The sequence below is a fragment of the Paroedura picta genome, chromosome 6 (genome assembly GCF_049243985.1).
Source record: "Paroedura picta isolate Pp20150507F chromosome 6, Ppicta_v3.0, whole genome shotgun sequence".
NCBI classification, from domain to species: domain Eukaryota; kingdom Metazoa; phylum Chordata; class Lepidosauria; order Squamata; family Gekkonidae; genus Paroedura; species Paroedura picta.
Window position 1 is genome coordinate 43,876,659 of NC_135374.1, and position 26,227 is coordinate 43,902,885.

Below are 26,227 nucleotides of genomic sequence, written 5' to 3' on the forward strand. Positions count from 1 at the left end.
TGCAGGCAGACACGATAGGGGAAAGGTAGAGGCTGAAGGAGATAGTTGTCTGAATGAAGGAGAGAGATCTGCAAGGAGGGAGAAAAAATAGTGACCCACCCAATATAAATAACCCAACCACCCTCAGCAAGGTTTTAAAGAGAGGTTTTTTTTTTTTTAATAACTTATTTAATTCCATGTATATTGTCTGAAACAATGCAATATTATTTATACGTTTTTATGCCTCACCCCCTCCCCTCCTAGTCTGGCAGACTGGGTTTGATTCCCCATTCCTACACATGCAGCCAGCCAGGTGACCTTGGGCTTGTCACAGCTCTGTTCTAACCAAGCAGTCCTGTCAGAAGCTCTCTCAGCTTCACCTACCTCATAAGGTGTTTGTTGTCAGGAGGGGAACTGAAAGCAATTGTAAGCCATTTTGAGACTCCTTCGGTCAGTGAAAAGTGGGGTATAAAAACCAACTCTTCTTCCTTTTCCTCTTCTTCATCATTATTGTTGTGAACACCATGAGCTCCCAGGGGAAGGGTGGCATACAAATGAGATCTGGCAACCTTAGCTAAACTCATTTTCTGTCCGTTCTGGGGGGCATTCCAGAGCTGATATGATTTAGGGAGCTGAGTAACTCCTACTATGGCCCTGGGTCTACTATTTTCCCCACCTGTGCAACTGTTTATGCTTTTGCCGGTATTGGTCTATATGCTGTTGCCAAGATGGTATTCAGCAGACATGCCAGCAGCACATCCTGTCAGTTCCCAGTGTGCTTAGCTCCCCTTTCCCTCTTTCCCAGTGACAGAAGTATTAGATTTAGCTCTTTCCCTATTCACCACACAGCTAATGATCAGTTCCTGCCATTCCACGTTTTGCAACACTGTACCTTTCCCCTGTATTTTTTCTTAAACTAGTATTTGACGTTCCTAATTTTTTTTAAAGTTAGTTTTGTTTGTACTAATTGGGAAGTGTAAGTACAAAACATTAAAAATGAATTTGCTTGGGATTTTTATGCTGGTACATGAATGTACCACTTACTTTAGCCTTTACCACAGAGAGATCTCGTGGGATTATGAAGAGTAATGCCATGCTATTATATAAAGACTTTAGTGCTATACCTATTTCTTTCCAGCTAATTATGGAAAACCGGGCCTCCGCAACATTCAAGAACTATGAACTGGCAAGTATCCTCAGACTGCTAGAAATGAGCTTTTGAAATAATTTCTACATTTGGAAAATTTTATTTCACTAAGCAAGAAGCACTTGCGGAGGTCTATAGCAGAAGCACTTCATGCTCCTTCCCTTATTCTCCTTCCCCCATATTAGTGGGAATGGAAACTTCAGCATCTTCTAGGCTTTTATTATAGAGGACCCCTAGAATAGAACATTATACTTGAAAACATCCTATGAAGCACTTTGAAAGCTGGTCTTGTTTCATAACAGTATGCGTCAGTGCACAGACACCATGGTGACAGCAAGTAGCTAGATCTGACCTCATGGTAGCTTCATTTGTGGATAAAATGCATTCATCATGTCAGTGGAATTAGATAAGGGGTTTTTTTGGGGGGGAGGGTAAGCATTAAAAAAAGAATGTTTTCATCAAGAATCTAGTTTTGGATTTTTAAACCGTCCATCTAGTTAGTGAGACCTTGTGATACTTTATGGAATAGCCATACAGATGTGTCCTGTTTCCTGCTGTGGATTGATTAATAACATCCGAGAGCCTACAGCAGGGGATTGGCTGCTGTTCTTTTTCACCAACCTTCTGCTGGTTCTGAAGGGCAACGAATCTTCTGTGACAGAAAAGGAACTTAAATCTGGGTCTTCTTTAATGCATCCGAAAGAGCTGATATATATAAATCCTGGCTCCCTGAAAGACTCTGATTCCTAAGTGAGGATGAGTGGATTTGCCACTTTCTCGTTGCACAGAATGGTTGTTTCATTTCCTTTTCCCTTTCTTTTGCTGTAGTGCCATATAGGCTATAGAATTCATACCAGAAATACCATACATGTGAAGTGAGTAGTTCCATCATCACTGTCCCATCCCCTCTTCCCTTCCTCTGTAGCCATGCAAAGCTTAGTTTGCTTGGATTTGTTTTTCTTTTTTGCTATGTAAGAAAGCAGAAACCATAAAAGCCTGACATGCCTACTTGTGCCATGAAGTACCTTCTTTGCTAACAGAGCTCACCGACTACAAGCTCTCATCTGAAAAGCACGATCTAATACTTCTCTGTATCCCTAATGCATCATCTTGTGTTAACTCTATATGTGGGTCACTGTGCGGCAGACTAATGCACTCATATACTTCTACTCATGTTTCAAGAGGACTCAGAAATTTTATTTTGTTTATGTTCTATTTTATTTCTGAGAATTTAGTAAAGCTGCCATTTGGGGTTCAATAGAGTCAAGTGGGTGATGGTGAGCATGGTTTAGGAGAATACATAGAAGTAATTGAAACAAGGGTCAGGGGGAGACCATAATAAGTCTCTTGTAGGTATTTCATTCAGCCCTACCTTTTCTGTTACCTCAGTGCAGCTTTGACAAGCACATTGTATTTTCATATGGGCCAGTATCTGGTATTCAGCATGATGACACAGTTATCCTATATTGATTAGTTTCTCTGTACACTCTCTTCACTGCCACACTAACTGACTTCTAGTCAGCAAGAACATAACTGATATGTTCTGAAAAATAGAATATGAAGAATTGGGAACTACATAAGTAGTTCCATATGCCCAAGAGGGCTTGGATCTTGTTTTTCTCTAACAGAAATATTTTGGAAAGGTTATGAGGTGATTCATACATCATGATGCTTATTCTATTATTGGTTATTTCCACACAGATTATTTGCCCTGGATTTAATGTTGCATTCATGCACCTTCTGGGATTTTCCCAGTTTTTTCATGATTTTTCTCAAACTCATTTTGCCAAACAGTTTGGGGAAAAGATTTAGCAAAGTCTCAAGGGGAAATCTGACATTTCCACATTTTCCTTTGTCATTTTTAGGTATTTTACCAATATGTTTGGAGGAATATACCATTTGAAATCAGAGACTCTTGCGGCGCAGAGTAGTAAGGCAGCAGACATGCAGTCTGAAAGCTCTGCCCATGAGGCTGGGAGTTCAATCCCAGCAGCCGGCTCAAGGTTGACTCAGCCTTCCATCCTTCAAAGGATAATTTTAAGAAGCAGTGTCCTGTTTGGATGAAGCAGCAATCCAATGTGCAATTTAGTTCAGCTGCCTGCAATTCAAGAGTTCTGGAATGATGTAGAGTCAGAGACCACTGAGATATTACAGACACAGCTTGGAAAGTTGCAGCCTGATCCAGAGCAAGTTCAAGCAAGATAGCCTTAGCTGAGTGCTACAACTGAAGGACCACAGAACTTTGCTACAGAAGACAGAGTTGAAGCCATATCATTTTTTACCCATCAAAACCATTAGAACCTTCACTTCTAGTCAGCAAGAACAGTAGATGAGCAACATGAGGGGAGGATTTTGGTGAATTATCCAGTGGTGTTCGAATTCCAGCACAAAAAAAGGCTCTGGGGCAGATAATTCAAGTATATCTGAAGTTTTGTTTTAAAAGTGTCCCGTTCCTTTTCAAAGATTAGTTCAAATTTGTGCTTATGATAGAACCTAAACCTATTATATGTTTGCCTTTTAAATATAAGAGTTGGGGAGGAACAATTCTAGTACATAAGTGTGAATACCCACATCTCATTGATGAGGCAATTTTAATGTATAGAACTGCCCACGTTTTCTCTAATACACCCAGGACAGAGTCTGCACTTACTTTGTTTATTCCATTGTCAATCCTGTTGAATCCAGGTCGCTTTGAACTCAGGTTTTCCTCTCCCCCCCTCCCCATTGAAACAGGAAAGTGTTCTGCATGTGGTTAGGGTAGTTCAGAAGGGGGGGGGGAGCCAAGCCTCTTTCCTTCTTTTCTTGAAGGGGGGGAGAGGAGCCAAGCAGGGAGCCTCTTTATTTTCTTGGGGGGGGGGGAGGATCTAAAAAGGCAGAGAAGGGAGAAAAAATCCAGGACCGACAGAAGTTGAGAGAAATTAGGAGCTTCTCCTTTAAGGCAAGCTTGTCACATGACTAGGTGTGGCCTATCAGAGGTTCTCTACCACGGAGCTTGCTTTCCCAATCTGGATTTGAAATATAGTTTTAAAAGCACTCTAAGATATCGCACAATAAAGGTAGGGTCACTCCGGATCAATCCTTCTTGCTGCAGAAGGAAAATTTAAATCGCCCCAAATCCAAACGGAAATCGCATTCTGTGTAGAGGGCAGGGACTGAATCGACCTGGGGTTGGAATAAAAGCTCTGTGCAGTTTATACCCAGGAATCAACAGGGAGTTAAAGAAACTTTTTGAAAAAATTAAGATGATGTGCTAGTCCATTTTCATGTTTTAATATAGGGAAATAATTTTTAAAAATGATCCATGTAGCAAGTAAATCTCCATTTGCTTATTTATCAAAAACTATTTCTGCACAGAACATGGCCAGAGTTATTCATGATTTTGCATCAATTTCTTTTGTATCAAACTCAAATTTTGCTACTAATTTGATAAAGAAATTATCTGGATTGCTGGGAACCAAACAGGGATTTTCAGTTGTTTTTCATCCAGAATCTTATGAAGCAACTGAGATTTTATACAACTTTGGGGAAAATGCTGAAGGCTGTTGCCATGCAGCAGCCTAAAGAATGAGGTATGAAGTTGCTGATGCTTCTTGGTGTATATTGCAGCAGCTCACAAGAGACTTTAGGTTTAAACCAGGCTGCAGTAAGTTAATTTGGGGGCAACTAGTGAGGGGTGTGCACCACACACATATTCACCTGTCCACTGCCCAGGTCTGTTACTTGGCATCTTCAGGGAAAGTGACAAAGGTTTGCTTGCTAAAACTGGAAAAGCTGCCAGGATGTTGGATGGTACAGCTAGGGAACAGAGGTCGGTGCTCATACGACCCGTTCTTCCCTTCTGCCTCTGCTTTTCAGAGAGAGCGCTGAGGATTCTGCCTTCCTAACAGAAAAACACAATACTAGCAATACTAAATCAAAACACAGACACATTCCCTATCCTAATTAATGAAGCAACAGATGAGATGGTGAGTCCGAGAGGGACAGAATATAAATTGTTTTATCAATAAAAATAAGATATTCAGCAAAGAAACATCAAATTGGATCATGAGTTACTTCTTTGAGTTAAAGGTGGTCATGTGGTTTGGAAAACGGGAGTGGAATACACCAAGAGGGAAAGCAAAGATTTGCCCTATTCAGTGAAGAAATCAGGTGGAAGAAGGCAGGACCCAGTGTGTGTGTGTTGTGAGTCTGTTGCAATTATATTGGCATCCAGGATCAATCAGACTTCAATTGCTGGCTTTAAAGCCCGGCCAGTTACACTATTTTTGGCCCATTGCATAAAATAGGTTCTTTTCAGGAAACAAAAGATTATAACAGAAGATAACTTCTCAGGGCACCTTCTCAGGAGGAACCTATAGAACTGATTAAATGGTGCCAGAGAAGGGCAACAGGAAGGGAAATTCTCAATTGAATTATAATCCAAACTTACAAAACTGGAGACATGAAGCTGAGCCATATATTCAGCAGGAGTTTAGGGAACAATGGAATTGGAGGTTCCAGACTGTCACAGGGAGGGTACTTAATTTTCAAATTGTATTAATGGCCAGTGTTTGCATATCATATGAAAAACAATACAAAAAGAGGCACCTTTGTCCTCTGGCATAGCTCTATTGCTGTCATATGGTTGGTACTCCTTGATTTTTCCCAGGGCTTCATTGCAGGAATTTGCTGTGGTCATCTCAGGACCCTCTGCTGTGTTCAACAATACAGGTTTCTCTGTGAGGCATGAAACATAACAGTGGCTCCCCATATTCCTTGTGTGCCTTAGGGACTTGTTCATGTTGTTGCATGTAAAGTACATTCAATTCAGGCTGGAGAGAGAATGCACAGATGGGGGAGAATGGCAACAGATGAAATGGTTGCTTTCTTTAAAAGCAAAGGTAGCATAACATAAATTGTGCCATCTAATTTCAGGATACCTGGGAAAAATTATGCAAATCTTTGGGAGGCATTTGCTGACTTTTATTCGTTAGGTTTCAACATTCAGCTTCGCCATTAAAAACTAGTTCTGGAGTTGGCAATGAGCCCTGACTAGCCTTGGCTCAAATTAATCCTACATGTTGGGCAAAACCTGCTCTTTTGTGATTTAGAAATAGAGCAGCAGTCCAACAGCTAAAGTGCCATTCTTTCAGTGGTAGAGAGAGCATATAATAAACGTACAAAGCTCTTCGGCCACTGACTGCATCTCTGCATTCATTCCATTTACTAAGAACTCAAGGGCCCCTCTCATCTCTTCATTAAAGCACTCCCTATCTATACCACAGACTAATGGAAAGAAGAAAATGAAGATTATTTTAAGTACCATTTTAGAAAATGGAAAATGCATGCACAGCAATGAAGTTCAGTCTGCAATTTTCTTACTGCTCAGATTGGTATAGTTCAGAAATAGATTGCACATAGTGTGGTGGAATGGTCCCAGTGACCCACAACCACTGCTCCATTGGCCCTCAAAGGTGTCTAGGCTCCCAGTGATGGTCCTGAATCTCCACCCAGTGAAGTGCTGCTCTCTTAGTTCACCTGATTCTCAGTAGGTTTTCCCTTTCTCACCTCTCTTTTGATATACTGTCACCAAGTGGTCATTTTAGGAATTACTCTACTCCTAGCTTCCCTTCCTGCATTGCTGTTCTAAGGTTTTGCCTCAAGTCTATATCTCCTATTATCTAGAAACTAGTTATCATTTGAACAGCTTATTACCCTTGCACACTTCTGGGTAAACAGCAATTTAGATACAAACCAATTCCTTTTCCAGGCTCTCATTTTAAACAGAATGTTCAAACATTCAAGGTGTGCAGCCCTTCTGGGCTGCAACTGGATGTCCAGGCAGTTGTGCTGGGGCAGAGAGTTTTCCATAGTCCAGAGTTGAATCTGGGAGGTCGGGAGCCAAGGGAGTCAGCATTCACAGCAAGTGGGTGAGGAGCAAAGTCAAGCCAAACCATGGTCGATAACCAGGCAGAGAGCAGGAGTCAAAACATAGGCCAGATTCAGAAACTGAATCAAAGCCAAGCAAAGTGTTGAGGAGCCAGAACGTGGTCGGAAAACAAGCCAAGCCAAAATCAGGAACCAGGAGTCACAGGAATAGAACTTCACTGTAGCAAACCAGAACAGGAGTCATCTGGGAAGGGTAATGCACATGTTGTCTCCACCAAGAACTCTGCCTCAAGGCCCTTCTGTAGTAGCCACAGCCAGATGGAACAGGCCTCAATCAAAGGGCCTGCACCTGGAGCAAATCCTTGTCAGAGGAAGGAGCTGCAGCTGGGCCCCATCTGTCTGGACAGCAAGCTGCCAATCATGCTGATCTTCTGACAGTTGTCAGGGTAGATTGCCTTCACTATCGCTGCTCTGTTGAATACCCAGGACTTGCAGGGATCTTGGTCTGATGCCAGTGATGCTGCTCCTCTGGTGAGTTCCTGGGGCTCAGAGAAGTCTTGTCCTGGGGCTTGACTTAAGCTGGCACAAAGGGCTGCATCTCAGCCTGGCTGGCCCCAGGCTGCTTGACATCTGGCAAGTCTCCCAGCTGCCCTGGGATCAGGTCGAGCGGTACCTCCGGAACAGTGTCCCCTGGTGCCAGCTCCAGTGGTGCAGCTGGTGTGGGCATGACAGCAGGTCTATGAACTAAAGAGAATAACTACCAGTGTTCATATAGAATTTATAAAAAGTAAACAGCAATGGCTCAAGCAAAAGTGAGGGGTAAACATGCAATTTCCCTATCCATCACTATACATGCCCTAGCTGATCTTATTCTAAGGCAGTCTGTCTAACTTGGAAGCTAAAGTGTTCTGAAAGCTTCTGTAACCTTAGAGTCTTTGTCCAGGCAGCCAGCCACAATACCATGAAGATGGTGTTCCCTTTTCTCCAGATTTATTAAGCTAGAACAGACATATTAAAAAAAGACCTTCTCCTTCCATTCAATCAGGAGGACTTTCTTTGGTTTTCTCACTGCCTCGTGTGTAAAGGAATCCTTTCCTGATATTTCTAGGAAGATATAATCTAGCCAGTGGTTTTCATTGATTACTTTCAGTGGGATTTCCTGGGGGTGGGGGAAGAGGCAAGGAGATGGCAGGAGCAAGGAAGATGGGCCCTTTGACCACTTTATTCACTTATTTATGATTTATTCACTTTCTTACAGACTGCATAAATGCACTATTCTTGAAAATCATTCTCCCACATCAAAAGTAAGATTTGCCTCCCCTAAATATTGTTTTATTATACTTTCTTTCTGCTGTTATTCTTGATAAATAACCTTTCACTTTCTAGTCAAGTCATTGTCAAGTCAAGCAATTTTTCTTGGGAATAAGTTCCCATGGACTATGGAAAATGAAAATGCTTTTAGGAGACATTACTCTGACAAGCTCCATTCAAAACACTCTGTATATATCTATGTTAGCTAAAAATAAAATTTCCCATTCTGTTTTTTTTTTATGCTACAAACAGAAACCAGATGTGATCATGAAACTTGAGGCTGATGAGAGTCATGTGGACAGATGTCAAATGTGAGATATACTGAAACTAAGGACAGCAATTTGTTATTGTTAGGTGCAAAGTCATGTCCGACCCATCGCGACCCCATGGACAATGATCCTCCAGGCCTTCCTGTCCTCTACCATTCCCCGGAGTCCATTTAAGTTTGCACCTACTGCTTCAGTGACTCCATCCAGCCGCCTCGTTCTCTGTCGTCCCCTTCTTCTTTTTCCCTCAATCGCTCTCAGCATTAGACTCTTCTCCAGGGAGTCCTTCCTTCTCATGAGGTGGCCAAAGTATTTGAGTTTCATCTTCAGGATCTGGCCTTCTAAGGAGCAGTCAGGGCTGATCTCCTCTAGGACTGACCGGTTTGTTCGCCTTGCAGTCCAAGGGACTCGCAAGAGTCTTCTCCAGCACCAGAGTTCAAAAGCCTCAATTCTTTGACGCTCGGCCTTCCTTATGGTCCAACTTTCACAGTCATACATTGCAGCTGGGAAGACCATAGCCTTGACTAAATGCACTTTTGTTGGCAGGGTGATGTCTCTGCTTTTTAGGATGCTGTCTAGATTTGCCATAGTTTTCCTCACCAGGAGCAAGAGTCTTTTAATTTCTTTGCTGCAGTCCCCATATGCAGTGATCTTGGAGCCCAGGAAAATAAAATCTATCACTACCTCCATGTCTTCCCCATCTATTTGCCAGGAATTGAGAGGGCCAGATGCCATGATTTTCGTTTTCTTGAAGTTGAATTTCAAGCCATCTTTTGCACTCTCCTTCACCCGTATCAAGAGGCTCTTTAGTTCATTTTCACTTTCTACCATTAGAATGGTATCATCTGCATATCTGAGGTTGTTGATATTTCTCCCTGCAATCTTGATCCTAATTTGTGACTCATCTAACCTCGCCTTTCTCATGATGTGCTCCGCATACAAGTTATATAGGCAAGGCGACAGTATACAGCCTTGCCGAACGCAATTTTGAACCAGTCAGTGATTCCATGCCCGGTTCTCACTGTTGCTTCTTGACCTGCATATAGATTTCTCAAGAGACAGCTAAGATGCTCCGGTATTCCCATCTCTTTACGAACTTGCCACAATTTGTTGTGCTCCACACAATCAAAGGCTTTAGCATAGTCAATGAAGCAGAAGTAGATGTTTTTCTGGAACTCCCTAGCTTTCTCCATGACTGAGCTCAGTGCAAGAAAAGGAAGAGATAAAGACTCTATGCGCTACTGGAAAAAATGGCCCACAGAAGCTCTGTCCTGCCATGGTTATTGGGCTTAGTAAGCACCTCTGCTTCAGTCTTGGAGAAAGGGAAGTGAAGACTAGCCACCTTATAATGCTGAGACATTACTACAGCCAGTACTTCACTTTAAAAGATAAGAGAAAGAGGTCCAACTTGGTGGGGCATGACGCTGGCTTCGAGGGCACCCTTTGGAGTTCTCCTTCCTGAAGCGAGACCCCCCCCCCCCATCCCCATTCCTGGACACAGCATACACACCCCGATCCCCTTGGGACGCCGGGGCAAGCATGCGTTGTGTACTGCCAAATATTTGGTTGAGCACATCTGTGTTTAATGACATCTATTTTATCTAACTGGAATAGCAGGCACCCCAGACCCCTGAAGTGCGAGATGGGAGGCTTCAGATTGGGAGGGGGGAGGGTGGATTTTAGCTTGCCATTGGGTTTTAATATGGGGGGTTGGTGGGGTTTTTATTGCTATAACCCACCGCAAGATTTTCCCACTGCAAGATTTTTAACCGTGGTGGGAAATAAATCTAAATAAATAATAATAATAATAGATACATAGGTAGGTAGGTAGGTCGGTCGGTCGGTCTTGTGCTGGAGAACCTGGAGTCAGTGTTTTTTCAATTTCTGAAATATCCGGTATATTCTCAGTATTTTAATCCCTGTGATAAACCTAGAACTGAAACACCTATAGGAACAAAGGTGTAATCATACTCCACTACTCTTGGCTTTTTCCTTTCTGATTTTTGAGATCTGCCTTTCCTTTTTATGAGAAACAGAATAAGATTGTCTATCTGCTTTATCCACATATCCTGTTGACATTTTCGCTGTAATAATATGGTAACAGTGACCAGTGCTGGCACATTAACAAACAGCAGAATCTAGGAGGAGTTTCACAGCCTGTCATGCCAAATGCAGAAAACCCATTGTACTCCCAGGAGATATACCACTCTGGGGCCTGCCATTCCAGGACCAGAATACTTGTGGTACTCCCAGGGGGCATCATTCCACTCTGGAGCCTGTCATTCCAGGCCCTCATGGCAATCCCAGGGGCTGTCATTTCATTCTGTGAACTGTCATTCCAGGCCTAGATCTCCTGTGGCACTCTTAGGGACTATTATTTTACTCTGGCACCTGTCAGTTTGGTGTAGTGGTTAGGAGTGCGAACTTCTAATCTGCCATGCCGGGTTTTATTCTGCACTCCCCCACATGCAGCCAACTGGATTTTCATCAGACTGGAGGGAGGTGTGTAGCAGGGTACCTCAGGGCTCAGGGCTCGGTCCGGTACTTTTTAACATATTTATTAATGATCTAGATGAGGGGGTAGAGGGACTACTCATCATGTTTGCGGATGACACCAAATTGGGAGGACTGGCAAATACTCCAGAAGATAGAGACAGAGTTCAACAAGATCTGAACACAATGGAAAAATGGGCAAATGAGAACAAGATGCAATTTAATAAAGTTAAGTGTAAAGTTCTGCATCTGGGTCAGAAAAATGAAAAGCATGCTTACTGGATGGGGGATACGCTTCTAGGTAACACTGTGTGTGAACAAGACCTTGGGGTACTTGTGGATTGTAAACTAAACATGAGCAGGCAGTGTGATGCAGCGGTAAAAAAGGCAAATGCCATTTTGGGCTGTATCAACAGGGGCATCACATCAAAATCACAAGATGTCATAGTCCCATTGTATACGGCACTGGTCAGACCACACCTGGAGTACTGTGTGCAGTTCTGGAGGCTTCACTTCAAGAAGGACGTAGATAAAATTGAAAGGGTACAGAGGAGAGCGACGAAGATGATCTGGGGCCAAGGGACCAAGCCCTATGAAGATAGGTTGAGGGACTTGGAAATGTTCAGCCTGGAGAAAAGGAGGTTGAGAGGGGACATGATAGCCCTCTAAGTATTTGAAAGGTTGTCATTTGGAGGAGGGCAGGATGCTGTTCCCGTTGGCTGCAGAGGAAAGGACATGCAGTAATGGGTCTAAACTACAAGTACAACAATGAGTTTCCTTGAAGACTGACGGTGAGCTCCCCCTCACTGTCAGTCTTCAAGGAAAGGTTGGATAAACACTTTTCTTGGATGCTTTAGGATGCTTTGGGCTGATCCTGCGTTGAGCAGGGGGTTGGACTAGATGGCCCCTTCCAACTCTATGATTCTATGATTCTATTCTATGGATGACCTTGGGCTCGCCAAGGCACTGATAAAGCTGTTCTGACCAAGCAGTGATATCAGGGCTCTCTCTGCCTCACCCACCTCACAGGGTGTCTGTTGTGGGGAGACGAAAAGGAAGGCGACTGTAAGCCCCTTTGAGCCTCCTTCGGGTAGAGAAAAGTGGCATATAAGAACCAACTCCTCCTCCTCATCATTCTAGTCGGGTACCTGTCATTCCACTTCCATATGCTACGTGGTACTCCCAGGGGATGTCATTCCACTGTGGGACTTTTCATTCCATGCCCAGAACCTCTGTGGTACTCCCAGGGGGCACCATTCCATTCTAGGGCCTGTCATTCCAGGCCTAGATCCCCCGTAGCTGTCATTTCACTCTGTGCCCTGCCATTCCAGGCCCAGAGTAGTTTATATGAGTATAATGGAAAATCCATTCCATGTTTTCTTTGCAACTGTTTTCCTACTATAATACATTTCAATGGAGCACATGCAAGTCAATTGGCATTCTTGCCTCCCATTATTTCCAATGGGTCTTCTAGCGTCTCCCATGGTTTCCAGTGGGCATTCTTGTCATTCGTTTTAGTACATCCTCCCTATGCAGCCAGCGTAGCAGGCGCTGCTTCGCTTCTATATAAGCCCTGGAGCGGTTCCCCGCCCTCTCGAAGATGAGGGCGCCTCCGCCACGCAGCTCTACATCCCGAGGCTCCGGCGTCACGCCCGGCTGGGAGAAGGCACTTCGATGCCAGGGAGAAGCAGTCGCGGCTGGAAAGCAACTTTCCGGACAGTGGCAGTAGCAGGTCCCGGCACTGCAGCCATGAGCTGCTCGGATGTGGTGAGGCACCACCCGCCCCAGCTGAAGCTGCCGAGTGCAGGGGTAGCCGCAGCCGCCTGCCCTGCGGCCCCTTGCCCCTTCCCTGCGCTGCCTTTCACGCAGAGCCAACAGGTGAGACCTCCGCGGGCCGGCAGGGCGGGGAAAGTTTGAGCGGGGCAACGAGAGAGCCTCCGCATTCCAGGAGGCCGATAGGATGGGAGAAATCAGACCGCGGGGAGAGATTTCTCTTGGGCAGCGACAGGACCTCCACGACTCTTCCACGGTCATGCTGTCGACTCAGATGGGCAACACAACCAAGTTTGAGTCCAGTGGCACGTTTAAAACCAACCAAGTTTAATTCTGGGTATAAGCCTTGTGCGGAGGAACTGAAGAAATGTGCGCACGCGCGAAAGCTGATAGCCAGAATAAACTTTGTTGGGCTCAAACTTTCTCCTGTTGTCCTACTAGGTTTGCGTGGACGTCCCTTGATTACGACTCCACGCTCGATGGCCCCAGGTCTCAGCTGATTGGATGCACTGACTCCATGAATTGCCTTTGGAGTGGCCAGAAGTGCTGCGGGAGTGTCAGCGGTGGCGTTTGATCTTTCGCTTGGTCCCCACACGTGCAGGAAAGTGAGGTGGGAACGCTGAGGGTGTAGAACGCCGAGCAGACTTGAGAGGCCTGGTGGGGCGGCAGGCGTCAGGTCAGGTGGCAGATTCCAGCTGTAACCATTGCTCCACATAAAAATCTTCATGCAAATAAGTAATTAGCAATGCAGGTTTCTCACTAGTATTTGCTTGCTGCTGCGGTTTTCTATTTGCAGGAAGTTTTAAACACATGAAAATACTTCTTCTATACTCTGTTGTTTTTCCAAAGTGTGATTCTTTATGATCCTCCATTTGCCGGCTGAAGTGCTAATTCCCCTCTCATTTACCTGCCTGCCCTGGTTCCCTCAGTACATGCCCATCACCACTTGTGACAGGTGCAAAGAACCCTTCCTAAGACTGTTCGATGGTGAGCGGGCTGCATGACTCATATTTTATGAAGTCATACAAACTTTCTCACAGTGGTTCCCCCTCCCTTCCGTCCAACAGTCTCTCTCTGGTAATTATATACACTTTCTTGAATGGTGATAGAAAAGAATTCCCCTTATTGTTTGATACTCTAGCACTATTCAGGTTACATCCTACTTGTCCATGTGTAAGTTTGTTTATAAGAAAAGCATTAACTTCATGAAGGGCGGGGGGGGGGGGACCTGGATAAACATTTTTTTTTAAATCACATTTCAGCTGTACATGGTTTGAGTCTCACATAAGAATTACTCAGCACTCATGAGTTAAGACGCTATCATCAGGTTTTTAGGGTATGAAGCTGTTTTGTGGTGTGGGAGAAGATCCTACCCTATGGTGACCCGCCTGTGCACCACAGCGTGAGTGGGCTTCGCTGTGTGACTGGTGGGAAAGTATTAGCAGCAATGCCGCCTGATAGTTAGGTCTGGGGAAGATTCAGCGCCTCCCCCAAACTGGGAAAACGGCACCGTCCCTTGTCAGCGCCTTGTCCTTCAGTGGTCCCCGGTCCGCCTTTAGCAGGTCAGCCTATAGTGCGAGGGAAGGGCCGTGTGTGACGAGAGGCCAGTCATGTGGGAATGTGGGCCTTGCAGCACGAATGCATGGCTGCGGGCCTCGTGAGGGAAAGCGGCGCGGGAAGAGCGACGCGTGTGCCTCCACGGCCCTCGCGGCGTGCGTTCTTGCCCAAATCCGGGCTGCTCTCTCCGGGTTGCGGAGATTGGGGCCTCATCTTCTGGCGACATTCGCCGCCGCCTCCTGGTCTGCTTCTCACTTGAAGGAGGGACGGAGGGACAAACGCGCGATGGGCTTGGCTGAGGCCCGCAGAAAGAGCCTGCCCAGGGAGTTCAGGAGGACGCGGAAGGAGTTGCAACCTGGAGCTGGGATTACGACGGGGGAGGGATGAGATAACCAAGGGGCAATGATGGCGAGAGACCGTTGGGCTGGAAACCAAGAGAACCCAAACTTGCGTCGTGATTCCATAAGTGCAGCAGTTAAAAAAATTAACCTTGTGGCACTTTAGAACCCTTCATTGAGAAGTGTGACACACATGTTGTATCCCAGGGTGGGGGAAAAAAGTCAGTGTGCTTCACAACACCCAGCATATCATATTACTAATTGCTGTGTTTTGTTTTGTTTTTAATCCAAAGTGTTTATCTGTCTGCAGTAAGGTAAATGTCCATAAGGAAAGTCCAGGGTTTCCACCTAGCCTATAAGCAGCTTTAAAATTCTTCAGTACCTTCCTGAATCAGATGTCTTTTGCAAAAACGAGCAGTACTTTTTTTTACTCTGATATCTTAAATTAGCTGGGATGAAACCACAACCCACCCTGTGCAAAACCAGTAGATTTTAATGGGTTTGTTTTGTGCCCGATGCTTCTGTATGCAGAAAGAAACATACAAGTGCTTGTACTTTGGGGACGTTGTTTACTAACATACAAACACACTTGTCCTATAAGGGCAAATAAAAAATTAAGGCACCTCTCTGTGCATTATACTCAAAAGAATATGACAGAACATTTTGTTTATCCCACTGGTTTTGTTGTGAAGATTTTATTACAGCATAATTTTATGTGGGCTAGTTGCCAGATACTCCAGTCCATGAGCATTTAGGCCGGCATAAAATACACGTAGTCTTTAAGGTTTCCTACAGTTATCCCAGTAAGAATAATGTGCTCATCCTGGTTGCCAAGAATTCCATACAAATTCCTATTAATTTCAATAAGTTTGGCAGTTTCATTCTTTACATATTTACTTAGACATTCCATGGAGACTTACTAATGTAACAATGACATATTTGTGCCTTCTCCCTGTCTATAGTCAATAAGACAAGAACACCTCACAGTTAAAGCAATCCCCTCCTAAGCCTTAACTTTGTACTTTCTTCAAAAGCTACTAGTACGATTAATCAGTCCCTTACGCCTAAATAAAGGCAGGAAAAGCAGAAGTCTTCTTTTCTTGAAACTGATCAAAAACTGTTTGACACTTAAATATCTGATTTAATGATGTAAAGCAAGAAATTCTTATCAGGCTGACAGCATTTTAGACTAAGCTGTGCGTGGGTGAAGTGGGACTAATATTGACTTGGCCCCAATGCAGTCATCTGAGAATACATTTTTTTGGTTTTTGCTGCATTCCATAAAGTTTTATCATTATTATCCATGAAAATTGTTTTCTCCGTACATGGGAAGAGACTCTTCCTACCAGTTTGCCCTGGACACACAAATATGGGCCAAAACCCAAAGTTTCCTGTTTGTTGTATTATTATTTCTTAATTGTTCGCAAAAACTTCCAGCAATACATGGCTAGTCCTTTTAGGAAAGTGGTGCAGGAAAGTGAGATCTGTTCCCACTTAATTGTGTTAGCCAAGATCTGAAACTGTACTTTAACAATTCACCTGTTTTTAATATATGTATAAGTAGCTACTATTGCAATCTAATACAATCATGACAGTAAATGCTGTCTGTTATGATGTCACTATGCTGTTCCTGCATCATTTAATGTCATGCTAATGTATATGCTTTGTTTGAACTTGGCTTCAGCTTTGTTTTCAGATTTCTACAAACCGAACCCTGTTGCATTATTTATTGGTGTCTCAGAATTGTTGTTAACCAAACTTTTAAAGCACTTTAAAACTGCATATTCATGTCAATTTACTCTTTAATATAACTTGTCATGGATATTTATGGCTGTAACAGTGCAACGATTTTGAAAGCACTGAGCATTTTTGAGGAAGAAGGATGGAATATCAATCCTTGCTCACCCTCTCAAGCAGATGTTACTCACTCTCAAAACCAGAGGTCCTCAACCTTCCTAATGCCATAAGCCTTTAATACAGTTCCCTCATGTTGTGGTGACCCCCAACCATAAAATTATGCAAGTGTTCTTTCACAGAAATTAAACCAAAAGCGACAAATGGTGTGAAGATCGATTGTTCATGATTGTATATAAATTGGTTTTTTACGGGGTTTCTCAGTTCAGTTCTGCCTCTTGTCCCACCATACCGATCTCGCTCTTTTCTGATGCTCCAGACAGACGAATGTTCTATCTCCATCTACACCACAAGGCTGTTTGTAAATGGTGCCTACCCGGCCAAGTTACTTGCCCAACTGCAACCCCTGTGAAAGGGTTGTTTGACCCCCAAAGGGGTCCCAACCCCCAGGTTGAGAACCACTGCTCAAAACAGATCTTGCCAGCCACCTGTTTAACAGGTATGCATGGTAAAACAAATGTCAAACTAAGAGGTAAGCATGATTGGAAGATGGGACTTGTTGAATCAGGGCTGTTGCCATTGACTAAAATGAACAGTAATCACTTTCCTTATATTTACAAATTTGACAAGCTATAAAGGGACCAGGATGCCAACATTTGAGGTACATGTGTTGTAAATTATTTTTTCCAGAAATATTTTGAGGACAGGAATATATATGTTTGATTGTGTAATGTTTTATAAGCTTGAAATAAAAATGTGTACATCTTAATTTGTGAACATATAAAGACAGTTTAAAAAAAACATGGCTCTGGCTAGCCTGTTAGGATTTAAAGGCTGTAAAGTGCTTTATTCTAAATACTTTTAAATACTTTAAATAGAATGCTCTAGTTTCTTTTGCAACAAAATGCATATGTGTAACCTACATATTATTTATTCTAGACTAGATGTAAACTGATGTTACTGTGGGATAGATAGCAATGGGCAATGGGCAATTTATTAAGGCTAATAATTAGCACTTTCCATTTCCTTTAATGTGGTACGACTAGATCACCAGTTCATATTATATACAGTTGCCCACCCTTGCCTGATGATGCTTTACATTTCCAGTAAAAAATTAATTGGTGGAAATAGGTAACAAATGAGCATACTAGTCAGGAGAAAAACATGCTCAAAGAACTGGAATAAAGAGAAGGAGTCTAGTTTCCCTCAATGATCCATTATTTAATAAAGAAATAAATTCCCTTGTTCATTTTTCACATAAACAGGATACTAGTTCCAACTGAGAATAATAATGGTATATATATTGGAGAAAATACATGGATGCTCAGTGTTCTTACATGAAATTAGAGAATTGAGCGTTGTCAGACCCTAAGTTTTTGCTTACATGAAGGGATTATGTGATTACTTTTATACCTGATCTCTGACTTCTCTGGTTTGGTGAGGATTTATTTACTGCTGGAGAGGGGTCAAAGTCTTGGCCCCTGTCTGCACCTCTACACTCCAAAACAGGTGAGCTATTCATCAAGAGAGAAATAATCAGCATCAGTGAGATGGCAGATAATGTACATAGGATTATCATCTTCTTTCATTCTTTCTGAATGTGACCATTTCCCTTTTCATATTAGTTACCAGAGGTTTCCAGCTTTGTTCAGCCAAAATTTTCACAAATAAGAACCACTTCAGATAGTGGCAATTTTATAATACTGGTAGACTCTAAATCTAATACCATAACTAATAATTTGTTTTAAAGAGAAAACGTATATAAAATATGTATCAGCCAATCATTAGTAGCAATGTGTGAGTAAAAAAACAAAAACAGGGAGGATGAGAAATGGAAAGGAATGAAGTGGAAATGCTGACAGAATATAGTCTATGAAAAGAACATTCCTCTACAGAGCAGCAGCTTTGGGTACAAGCTTTAATTTCCTGAATTCCAGTGTTCGTATACAAACACTGAAAGACTTCCAGGCACCAGCATCTGGATCCCAGCAACATGGTTCCACATTCTCCTCTAATACTCCCCTTCACCTGGGAAATTCACCTTTCGGAAATTATCACAGTAAGCTGAAGGTCCAAACCATTTGCAATAAGTTGAACTTCAAAGAAGACAGAATTCTGCACATATTGGATAATGCACTTTCAGTGCACTTTTGCAGCTGGATTTTCCTATGCGAAACACACAGAGAGAAATGCCCAACAGGAATACATGTAAAATCTTAACCTGGGGTTGAAAAAATATCAAAGATGATGGTATAAAATAGGGGAGACTTGGCTTGGCAGCAGTAAAATGAAAAGGAACGTTGTCTGAACTGATTATTGCTGTAAACTGCCATAAGATGGCTGGTCTGCAAGTGGCAATAAATAAATTTAAATAAATAAATAAATAACATGAGATGGCGGTGTGATCTGGCTATTAAAAAGCTAATGCAATCTTGGGGTACCTTATAGAAGAACTGTGTTCAAATTCTGAGGAGTAGTGAACTTTATTCAATTTTTAAATTTTGGTTCTCAAATCATGTGTAATAGGGGCAAGTGCTACAAAAAATCCTCCCTTTAGGCACAGTCACGTCATTGCGTAAATGGGGAACATGCATATGTAACTCTAGATTTTTTGAAAGAACACATTTATCTGTAAGTATATTGAAATTACAGATGTTGTCCCATTCACTCAAAATGGGAAATGCGTGGATAGGCAGAGTTGCATATAGAGAGTGCTAGTTTTATGTGTGGTTGGTACTAAAATCTACTGGCTGAAAAGGAATATATTTCTACCCAGTCCTTCACTGTTGAGGCTATCTAAAGTACTGTATCAATTTCTGGACATCATATTGTACGCAATAGTCAACACTTTTACTTATTAAAATATTTATAATACTAGATTTTAAGCCCATTTTACTGTAGATAAAATGGGCGCTAGATGGCATTGGCACGGGGCAAGGGTAGGCCTGGCTGGCGTAGCACAGGGCAGCACAGGGCCGCAGGAGGCTTGCCCCCCTTCCCCACGGCGGAGCGCAGAAGGTGTTGGGGAGGGCCGGGGCTACATGGAGGGGAAGCGGCGTACCTTTTGTCGGCTTCGGCTCCTGATCTGGCAGGCTTCTGAACGCCGTAGTCCGGGCGGAGGTGAGGCGGGCGGCGACGCTGCGAGGCGGCTCCGCCCGGCGGCAGAAAGCTTCCCGCCCCCCCCCCCCACCGACGCTCCCGAGGCTCTCTGGAGCCTTCTGCCGCCGGGCGGAGCGGGCTCACAGCGTCTACGACGCTGTGAGCCCGCTGCGGCCGGCGGCAGAAGGCTTCCCGTCCCCCCCCACCCATCCACCCCCCCGAGGCTCTCTGGAGCCTTCTGCCGCGGGCCGCAGCGGGCTCACAGCGTCTACGACGCTGTGAGCCCGCTACGGCCTGCGGCAGAAGGCTTCCCGTCCCCCCCCCATCCACCCCCCCCGAGGCTCTCTGGAGCCTTCTGCCGCGGGCCGCAGCGGGCTCACAGCGTCTACGACGCTGTGAGCCCGCTACGGCCTGCGGCAGAAGGCTTCCCGTCCCCCCCCACCCATCCACCCCCCCGAGGCTCTCTGGAGCCTTCTGCCGCGGGCCGCAGCGGGCTCACAGCGTCTACGACGCTGTGAGCCCGCTACGGCCTGCGGCAGAAGGCTTCCCGTCCCCCCCCACCCATCCACCCCCCCGAGGCTCTCTGGAGCCTTCTGCCGCGGGCCGCAGCGGGCTCACAGCGTCTACGACGCTGTGAGCCCGCTACGGCCTGCGGCAGAAGGCTTCCCGTCCCCCCCCCCACCCATCCACCCCCCCGAGGCTCTCTGGAGCCTTCTGCCGCGGGCCGCAGCGGGCTCACAGCGTCTACGACGCTGTGAGCCCGCTACGGCCTGCGGCAGAAGGCTTCCCGTCCCCCCCCACCCATCCACCCCCCCGAGGCTCTCTGGAGTCTTCTCTCGGCCGGCGGAGCAGGCTCGCAGCGTCCACAACGCTGCGAGGCCGCTCCGCCGTCCAAGAGAAGGCTTCCCGGCCCACCCCCCAGCCGAGGCTCTCACCAGGCGGGCCGCCATTTTCCGAGCGAGTGAAGCAGGCAATGGGGAGCCGCGCTTCGCGCGGCTCCCCATTGACTGCCTGGGGCGGGATTGACACTCGGAGGGGCCAATCAGGAGCCGCTTCGCGGCTCCTGATTGGCCCCCCCCCGAGTTTTTATCCCGGACCGGTCCCGCCCTAACTCCTCCCCACTACCCCTTACTCCTTTATACAGTCCGTGGCGCCCGTGGCGCCACGGGCTGTTTACAGATATGCCCGCTTTTCCTCTTGACATGCTAGAGGAGAACAACAAGCATGATGAGCAATATGAAAAATCTACAAGAAAGGACAACCCCAATAAAATTTTTATGCCGTAACTTCAGGAAGCAATTCTTATTTAAAGAGAAAAAAATTCAAATAGTTGGTTAATTTAGCCAGGAAAAGAGAAGACAAACAGGGAATGGCTGAAGGGCAATCACTCAGCAGATGAAGCAGCTTTGTTCAGTCTTGCTTCAGTGGGTAGGACTAGAAATTACAAGGAAGTAGATTTTGGACCGTTGTCTTGTAGGGGTTGAGTTTCAGGCAACTCTGGCTGAGCTATCCAGACACTGTTTCCAAACATCTGGCAAATGTTTCCGGAGGGTGTCTGACCAACTGCCCATCAGGAGATATAGCTGGGTGTCATCTGCATACTGGTGACACCCCAGCCAAAAGCTCCAGACCACCTGGGCCAGAGGGTGCATATAGATGTTGAATAATGTGTGAGAGAGTATTGCCCTCTGCAGCACCCCGCAAGGGAGTGTAAAGAGGTGTGATAACTCTTCCCCCACTGCTACCCTCTGTGTCCAGTTAAGAATGGAGGACAAGGTAAGGAAGTAGGCTCTCCAACAGCCAGGTAGAACCAGGATTTCCCCGGAATCACAACTGATCTCCAGACCACAGAGATCATCATTTCCCTGGGAGAAACAACTGCTTTTGAAGGTGGACCCTGTGACATTATATCCTGCTGAGTTTGCTTCCCAGGCTTCATACCCAAAATCACCAGGAATTTCCCTACCCAGAGGTGGCAACCCTATACGGAAGGAAGAAAAGCTTAGGTAGCCTAGTTAACACAAATCAGTCACCTTTATAGATTACCCTTGTATTGAAGATTAACACTTTAAGTAGCCAAAATACATTTCCAGTAAAATTGGTATCTCTTAAAGAAACTAATCTCTGGATAAAGCAGGTGAGAAGCACCTCTTTGTACATGAGCTGGAAAGCCCTGTTTTTGCTCTTTTGACTAGCTTGTTCCTCCCACTCTGGCTAATAAATGCTAAACCAGTAGTCTGGACAGTAGGACATCTGTAGCGATGCCCCCATTTAAATGTACCTTCCCAACATATTAGACAATGTGGGGTGTATTAGAAATCCAGAGTATTAGGAATGAAGGTCCTTGGAAAACATTTGTAAAGCATAACATCTGAAAATATGTTGCATACAAAATGGATCGCACATTTACTTTGACTTTTTGGCTTGATTTGGAAAGAAAACGGCAATAGCTATTCAAAGTCTTCTCTTTTTATGCTTTTTAGTTGGTCACCCCACTCTCAACACATGTAATCAGCTTTTATATCCAATGTTTTTAGAAATTATCGTCGGTGTTTGTCGGCAGGCACAATTACCTTGGCGTACTGAGAAGCAGCAGTTCTGGCTGTGGGGAGGGACAACAGTTTTTACTATCCAGGATTGGATTTAATTATTAATGGGGATTGTCCGTTTTTATGTGGGGTTTTATCATGTAACCCGCCACAAGACGGCTTGCCATGAATGGTGGGAAATAAATCTTAAAGATAATAATGTGTGCTGTGTAAAAGCAAAAATGAAACACTTTTTCGAATGAATGAAGAGCCCACATTTGTTTTGTGTCTTTGGCAATGTTTATTGTCAGGAAAAAAAATCTTGAAGCCTAATTCAGTCATCCACATCTCCATGGAGTACTACCCTTTTCTACAAATGATACTGAGCCCAGTGAAAGTATGACACGTGGAGAATTATGATAATAGAATAGTTTGTAAAACATAATAGCTCAGAAGTGTTGAAAAGTGAACAAAGTAATTATTCATATGATGATTGATAAGGATTACATTATTATACAATTAATATCATGAGCTCTGAAGTGCAGACTTGGCATGTTTTTGTTGGTATAACCAAGATAATTCAGGATGGTGCCAGCTCTCAGGTTCCATTTCTTAACCACACTAGTTTTGCTTCTGTTTCTCACTTATGAGGTGCACTTTTTTACACCATGTATTATTATTATTGTTGTTGTTGTTGTTATTGTTGTTGTTGTATTTATATCCCGCCTCCCCCCGAAGGCTCGAGGCGGCTTACATAACCCCATCCCCTAAAATCCATACGATAACAATAAGTTCCAATAAAATTACAATAGTTGGTAACCAATTGGTCACAGTAGCAACAATGATGGCATAGTCTTACTCGTTTAGTCTCTGCATCCTCAACTACGGGGGATGCAGAGACTAAACTACGACCTTACCGCCCGGCCTCAACTATAAGCCTGGCGGAAGAGCTCCTTCTTACAGGTCCTGTATGCTGGTAATGCTAGTAATTCCCGCAGGGCCCTCAGCTCTTCCGGGAGCTCATTCCACCAGGTTGGGGCCAGTAAAAGGAAATTTAGAAATATTAGAAAAACCATCAGGGATGATTTCCAATTACTTTTGGATTAGGTGAATTTTCTCCCCTGTCCCTGATATTGTGAAGCTGCAACAAGATGCAAAGGGGGCACAACCTGATTTGCCTGCCTGGCAATCCTCTAAAATGATTGATTACAAGCATTTCATTTGCAGAACAACTGTGGTGCCCCTTGGCAAAACTATAAAATATATCCCAATTACCATGAGATTACAGCATATTTGTTTCCATTATCTATAGATAGGGAGTAATTTCATTTGTCTACTGTTTTCTTCTGATACCAGGCTAAGTTTGCTGTACATAGCAAGATGCAGGACTCTCTGGAAGCAGCTGTTCCCAGCAAACAAGAAGAAGATGACAAAGAACAACCTGCTGAGATGGAATACCTTAACTCTCGCTGCGTCCTTTTCACTTACTTCCAGGGAGACATTGGGTCAGTAGTGGATGAACACTTCTCAAGAGCATTAAATCAAGCTAGCAGCTTCAACTCAGAGTCTGTCATTTCCAAAAACAAGACAGGCTTAAACCCACTATGGATAGGTAAGATTCAGTTAAAACCTTTTTGCTTTAAACAATCAATTTTGTGATATATGAATTCAATGTTGTCTAGTAGGGTGTATTCACATGCCTTTTTTTAAAAGACTGATTTGCACAAGATCTGTATATCTTATGCCTGAAGGACACATATATAGACATATACAAATAAAGAGATCTCAGAGTACCAGAGCTATAAGTAATGCTCAAGTTATCACCATACCAGACATGTCATGTCAAAATGGCAGATATCTTATTTATTTTATTCTGGGATTTATAATCCGCCCTATCCTTAGGAACTCAGGGCAGATAATATACATACATCTTAAGTATGGAAAAATAAAACTATTAAGGATTCTGCCCAAGCCCTTAATTTTCTATGTAAAACCATCAATATTTAATTATAGCTAAGAGCCTTGAATATTTTTGTTGTTCTATACTGGAATTTTTGTCTCAATAAGATACATCATAATTTGTTTTCTCTGTTTCCAAACATTGCATCCTAGTGTGCATCTGTTTACATATACAACTGGGAATAAATGAGCTGAGGGTCTATAAAGGTAGTTACAGTCACCATCTATGCTAATTTTTATCCTTCCTTTTCTGTATTTTGTATTTTGTTGGCAAGCTGGTATGGCTTGCTGTCTTAGGGAGTTTTAGTGTTTTTATTATTATGCATGTACAGGCCGCAGGGCCTGTAAGACGGAGCTCTTCCGCCAGGCATATGGTTGAGGCCAGGGCAGCTCTCCCAATAATCCATCAGAGGATCCCCTCCAATATTGAGATCTCTAACATCGAGATCATAGTTAGATGTATTGGTGCCACCCTCTTCTGAACATTATTCTCTCCACCAGGCTGAACAAAGACCACCACCGCTATATGTTATATGTAACTTTTAATTGGGGTTTTTATGGGGATTTTATTGTGTTTTAACTATTTATGTTGTAAACCGCCCTGAGACCTATTGGGAGAAGGGCGGTCTAAAAATTAAATAATAATAATAATAATAATAATAATAATAATAATAATAATAATAATAATAATAATAATAATAATAATAATAATAATAATAATAATGTAGACCGCCACGAGCTGGCTGGTCCAGGAGTGGCAGTATAGAAATCCAATAAATAAATAAATAAATAAAAGTCACCCCAATCTGGTTACCTGACAATTCAGCTGTTTATAGCATAATTGTACAAGTATTGTACTGGTGTATTGTTTGGAGGGTGAATCATGATTAGAGTTCACACATATATATTTAATAATATGAATTAGGCTGAATCTTATGCATGCGCATTCAAGTATAATTTCATCTGATACTGAACATTCTTTCATATTAATTTTGCAAAAGGGTACTCTGAGGTGGCCAGAAATATTAACGGAATGAACAAACAAACAAAAAGGCATTTTACTTTACATTCTTTTGGCTGGTTGTGGGCTCATATTCATCAGAAAAAGTACCTGACTAGACGGGTTTTTTAAAAAATTGATTCTTGAATTGTTTCTGTTGTTTTGCTAAGGCTACAAACTAACTTTTACTGATTAGGATGTCCTGTTGAACTCAGTGAGTGTTGTTTCTGAATAAACATGCTATGCTGCATAACAGTTTACTGAGATATAAGAAGTTACTCAGATTCACCAAGGGATCTATCAGTGTAACATTTTGGGAACAGAACAGAACACAGAAAGTTGCATGTGCCTTTACTCTGTACTGTGGGATAGTTTTATCTTATTTTGTAGTCTGACAGAACTATACAGATATTTCATTTTCATGGTGAAATAAGATGTAATGAATTTTGCCATGCTTAGGTGGTCATCAGAAGTATATCGGTTTGAAGAAGGAAATTGAATGTCACCTTGATGCATTCTAATTCTTTTAGAAGGTCAAAGTGTCTCAGTTCTGCTGATAGATTCTTTTTATAGAATTCATTAACCGAGGAAGTTACTACTCTTGTTAAACTGAAAATCTTAAAAATAAAAGGAGACTAAGGGCAATTGGGAAAGTCATATAATATTTTTTAGTTGACAAAGCTCTTAAAGGTTATTTTAAAATAGAACATTTGCAATCACTAGTTGGAAATACAATCTGGGGACCCAGGAGGATCAAGGTGGTGGTGGTCAGGGGGAAGAGATGACAATTTGGAAATCTCTTCTTCAGAATCTCCTTATTTGGATCTCTCTAAGATCTTAAATGTGTGATTTTTCTCCCCATCCCATACTTTAATATTCAAGAGCTCTTGACATTTCATACTTTCTGGAACATAATTCTTATTTACCATCCATATTTGAGGGCTCCTCCCCTTTGACTGAGCCTCTTGTGGCGCAGAGTGGTAAGGCAGCCGTCTGAAAGCTTTGCCCATGAGGCTGGGAGTTCAATCCCAGCAGCCGGCTCAAGGTTGACTCAG

General features: G+C 43.5%; 1 protein-coding gene across 2 annotated transcripts in view; it reads left to right on the forward strand.

Moving 5' to 3' along the window:
• Positions 1-12,580: 12,580 nt before the first annotated feature.
• VGLL3 (vestigial like family member 3) overlaps positions 12,581-26,227 on the forward strand; it is a 38,302-nt gene continuing 24,655 nt past the window's right edge. The window contains exons 1-2 of one of the 2 annotated variants that reach the window (XM_077342351.1): positions 12,581-12,942; positions 23,570-23,825. In XM_077342351.1, coding sequence (XP_077198466.1) covers positions 12,739-12,942; positions 23,570-23,825 — 460 coding nt within the window. In that variant the 5' untranslated portion in view covers positions 12,581-12,738. The remainder of the gene's footprint in view (positions 12,943-23,569; positions 23,826-26,227) is intronic. The other variant, XM_077342350.1, reaches the window with a different exon arrangement.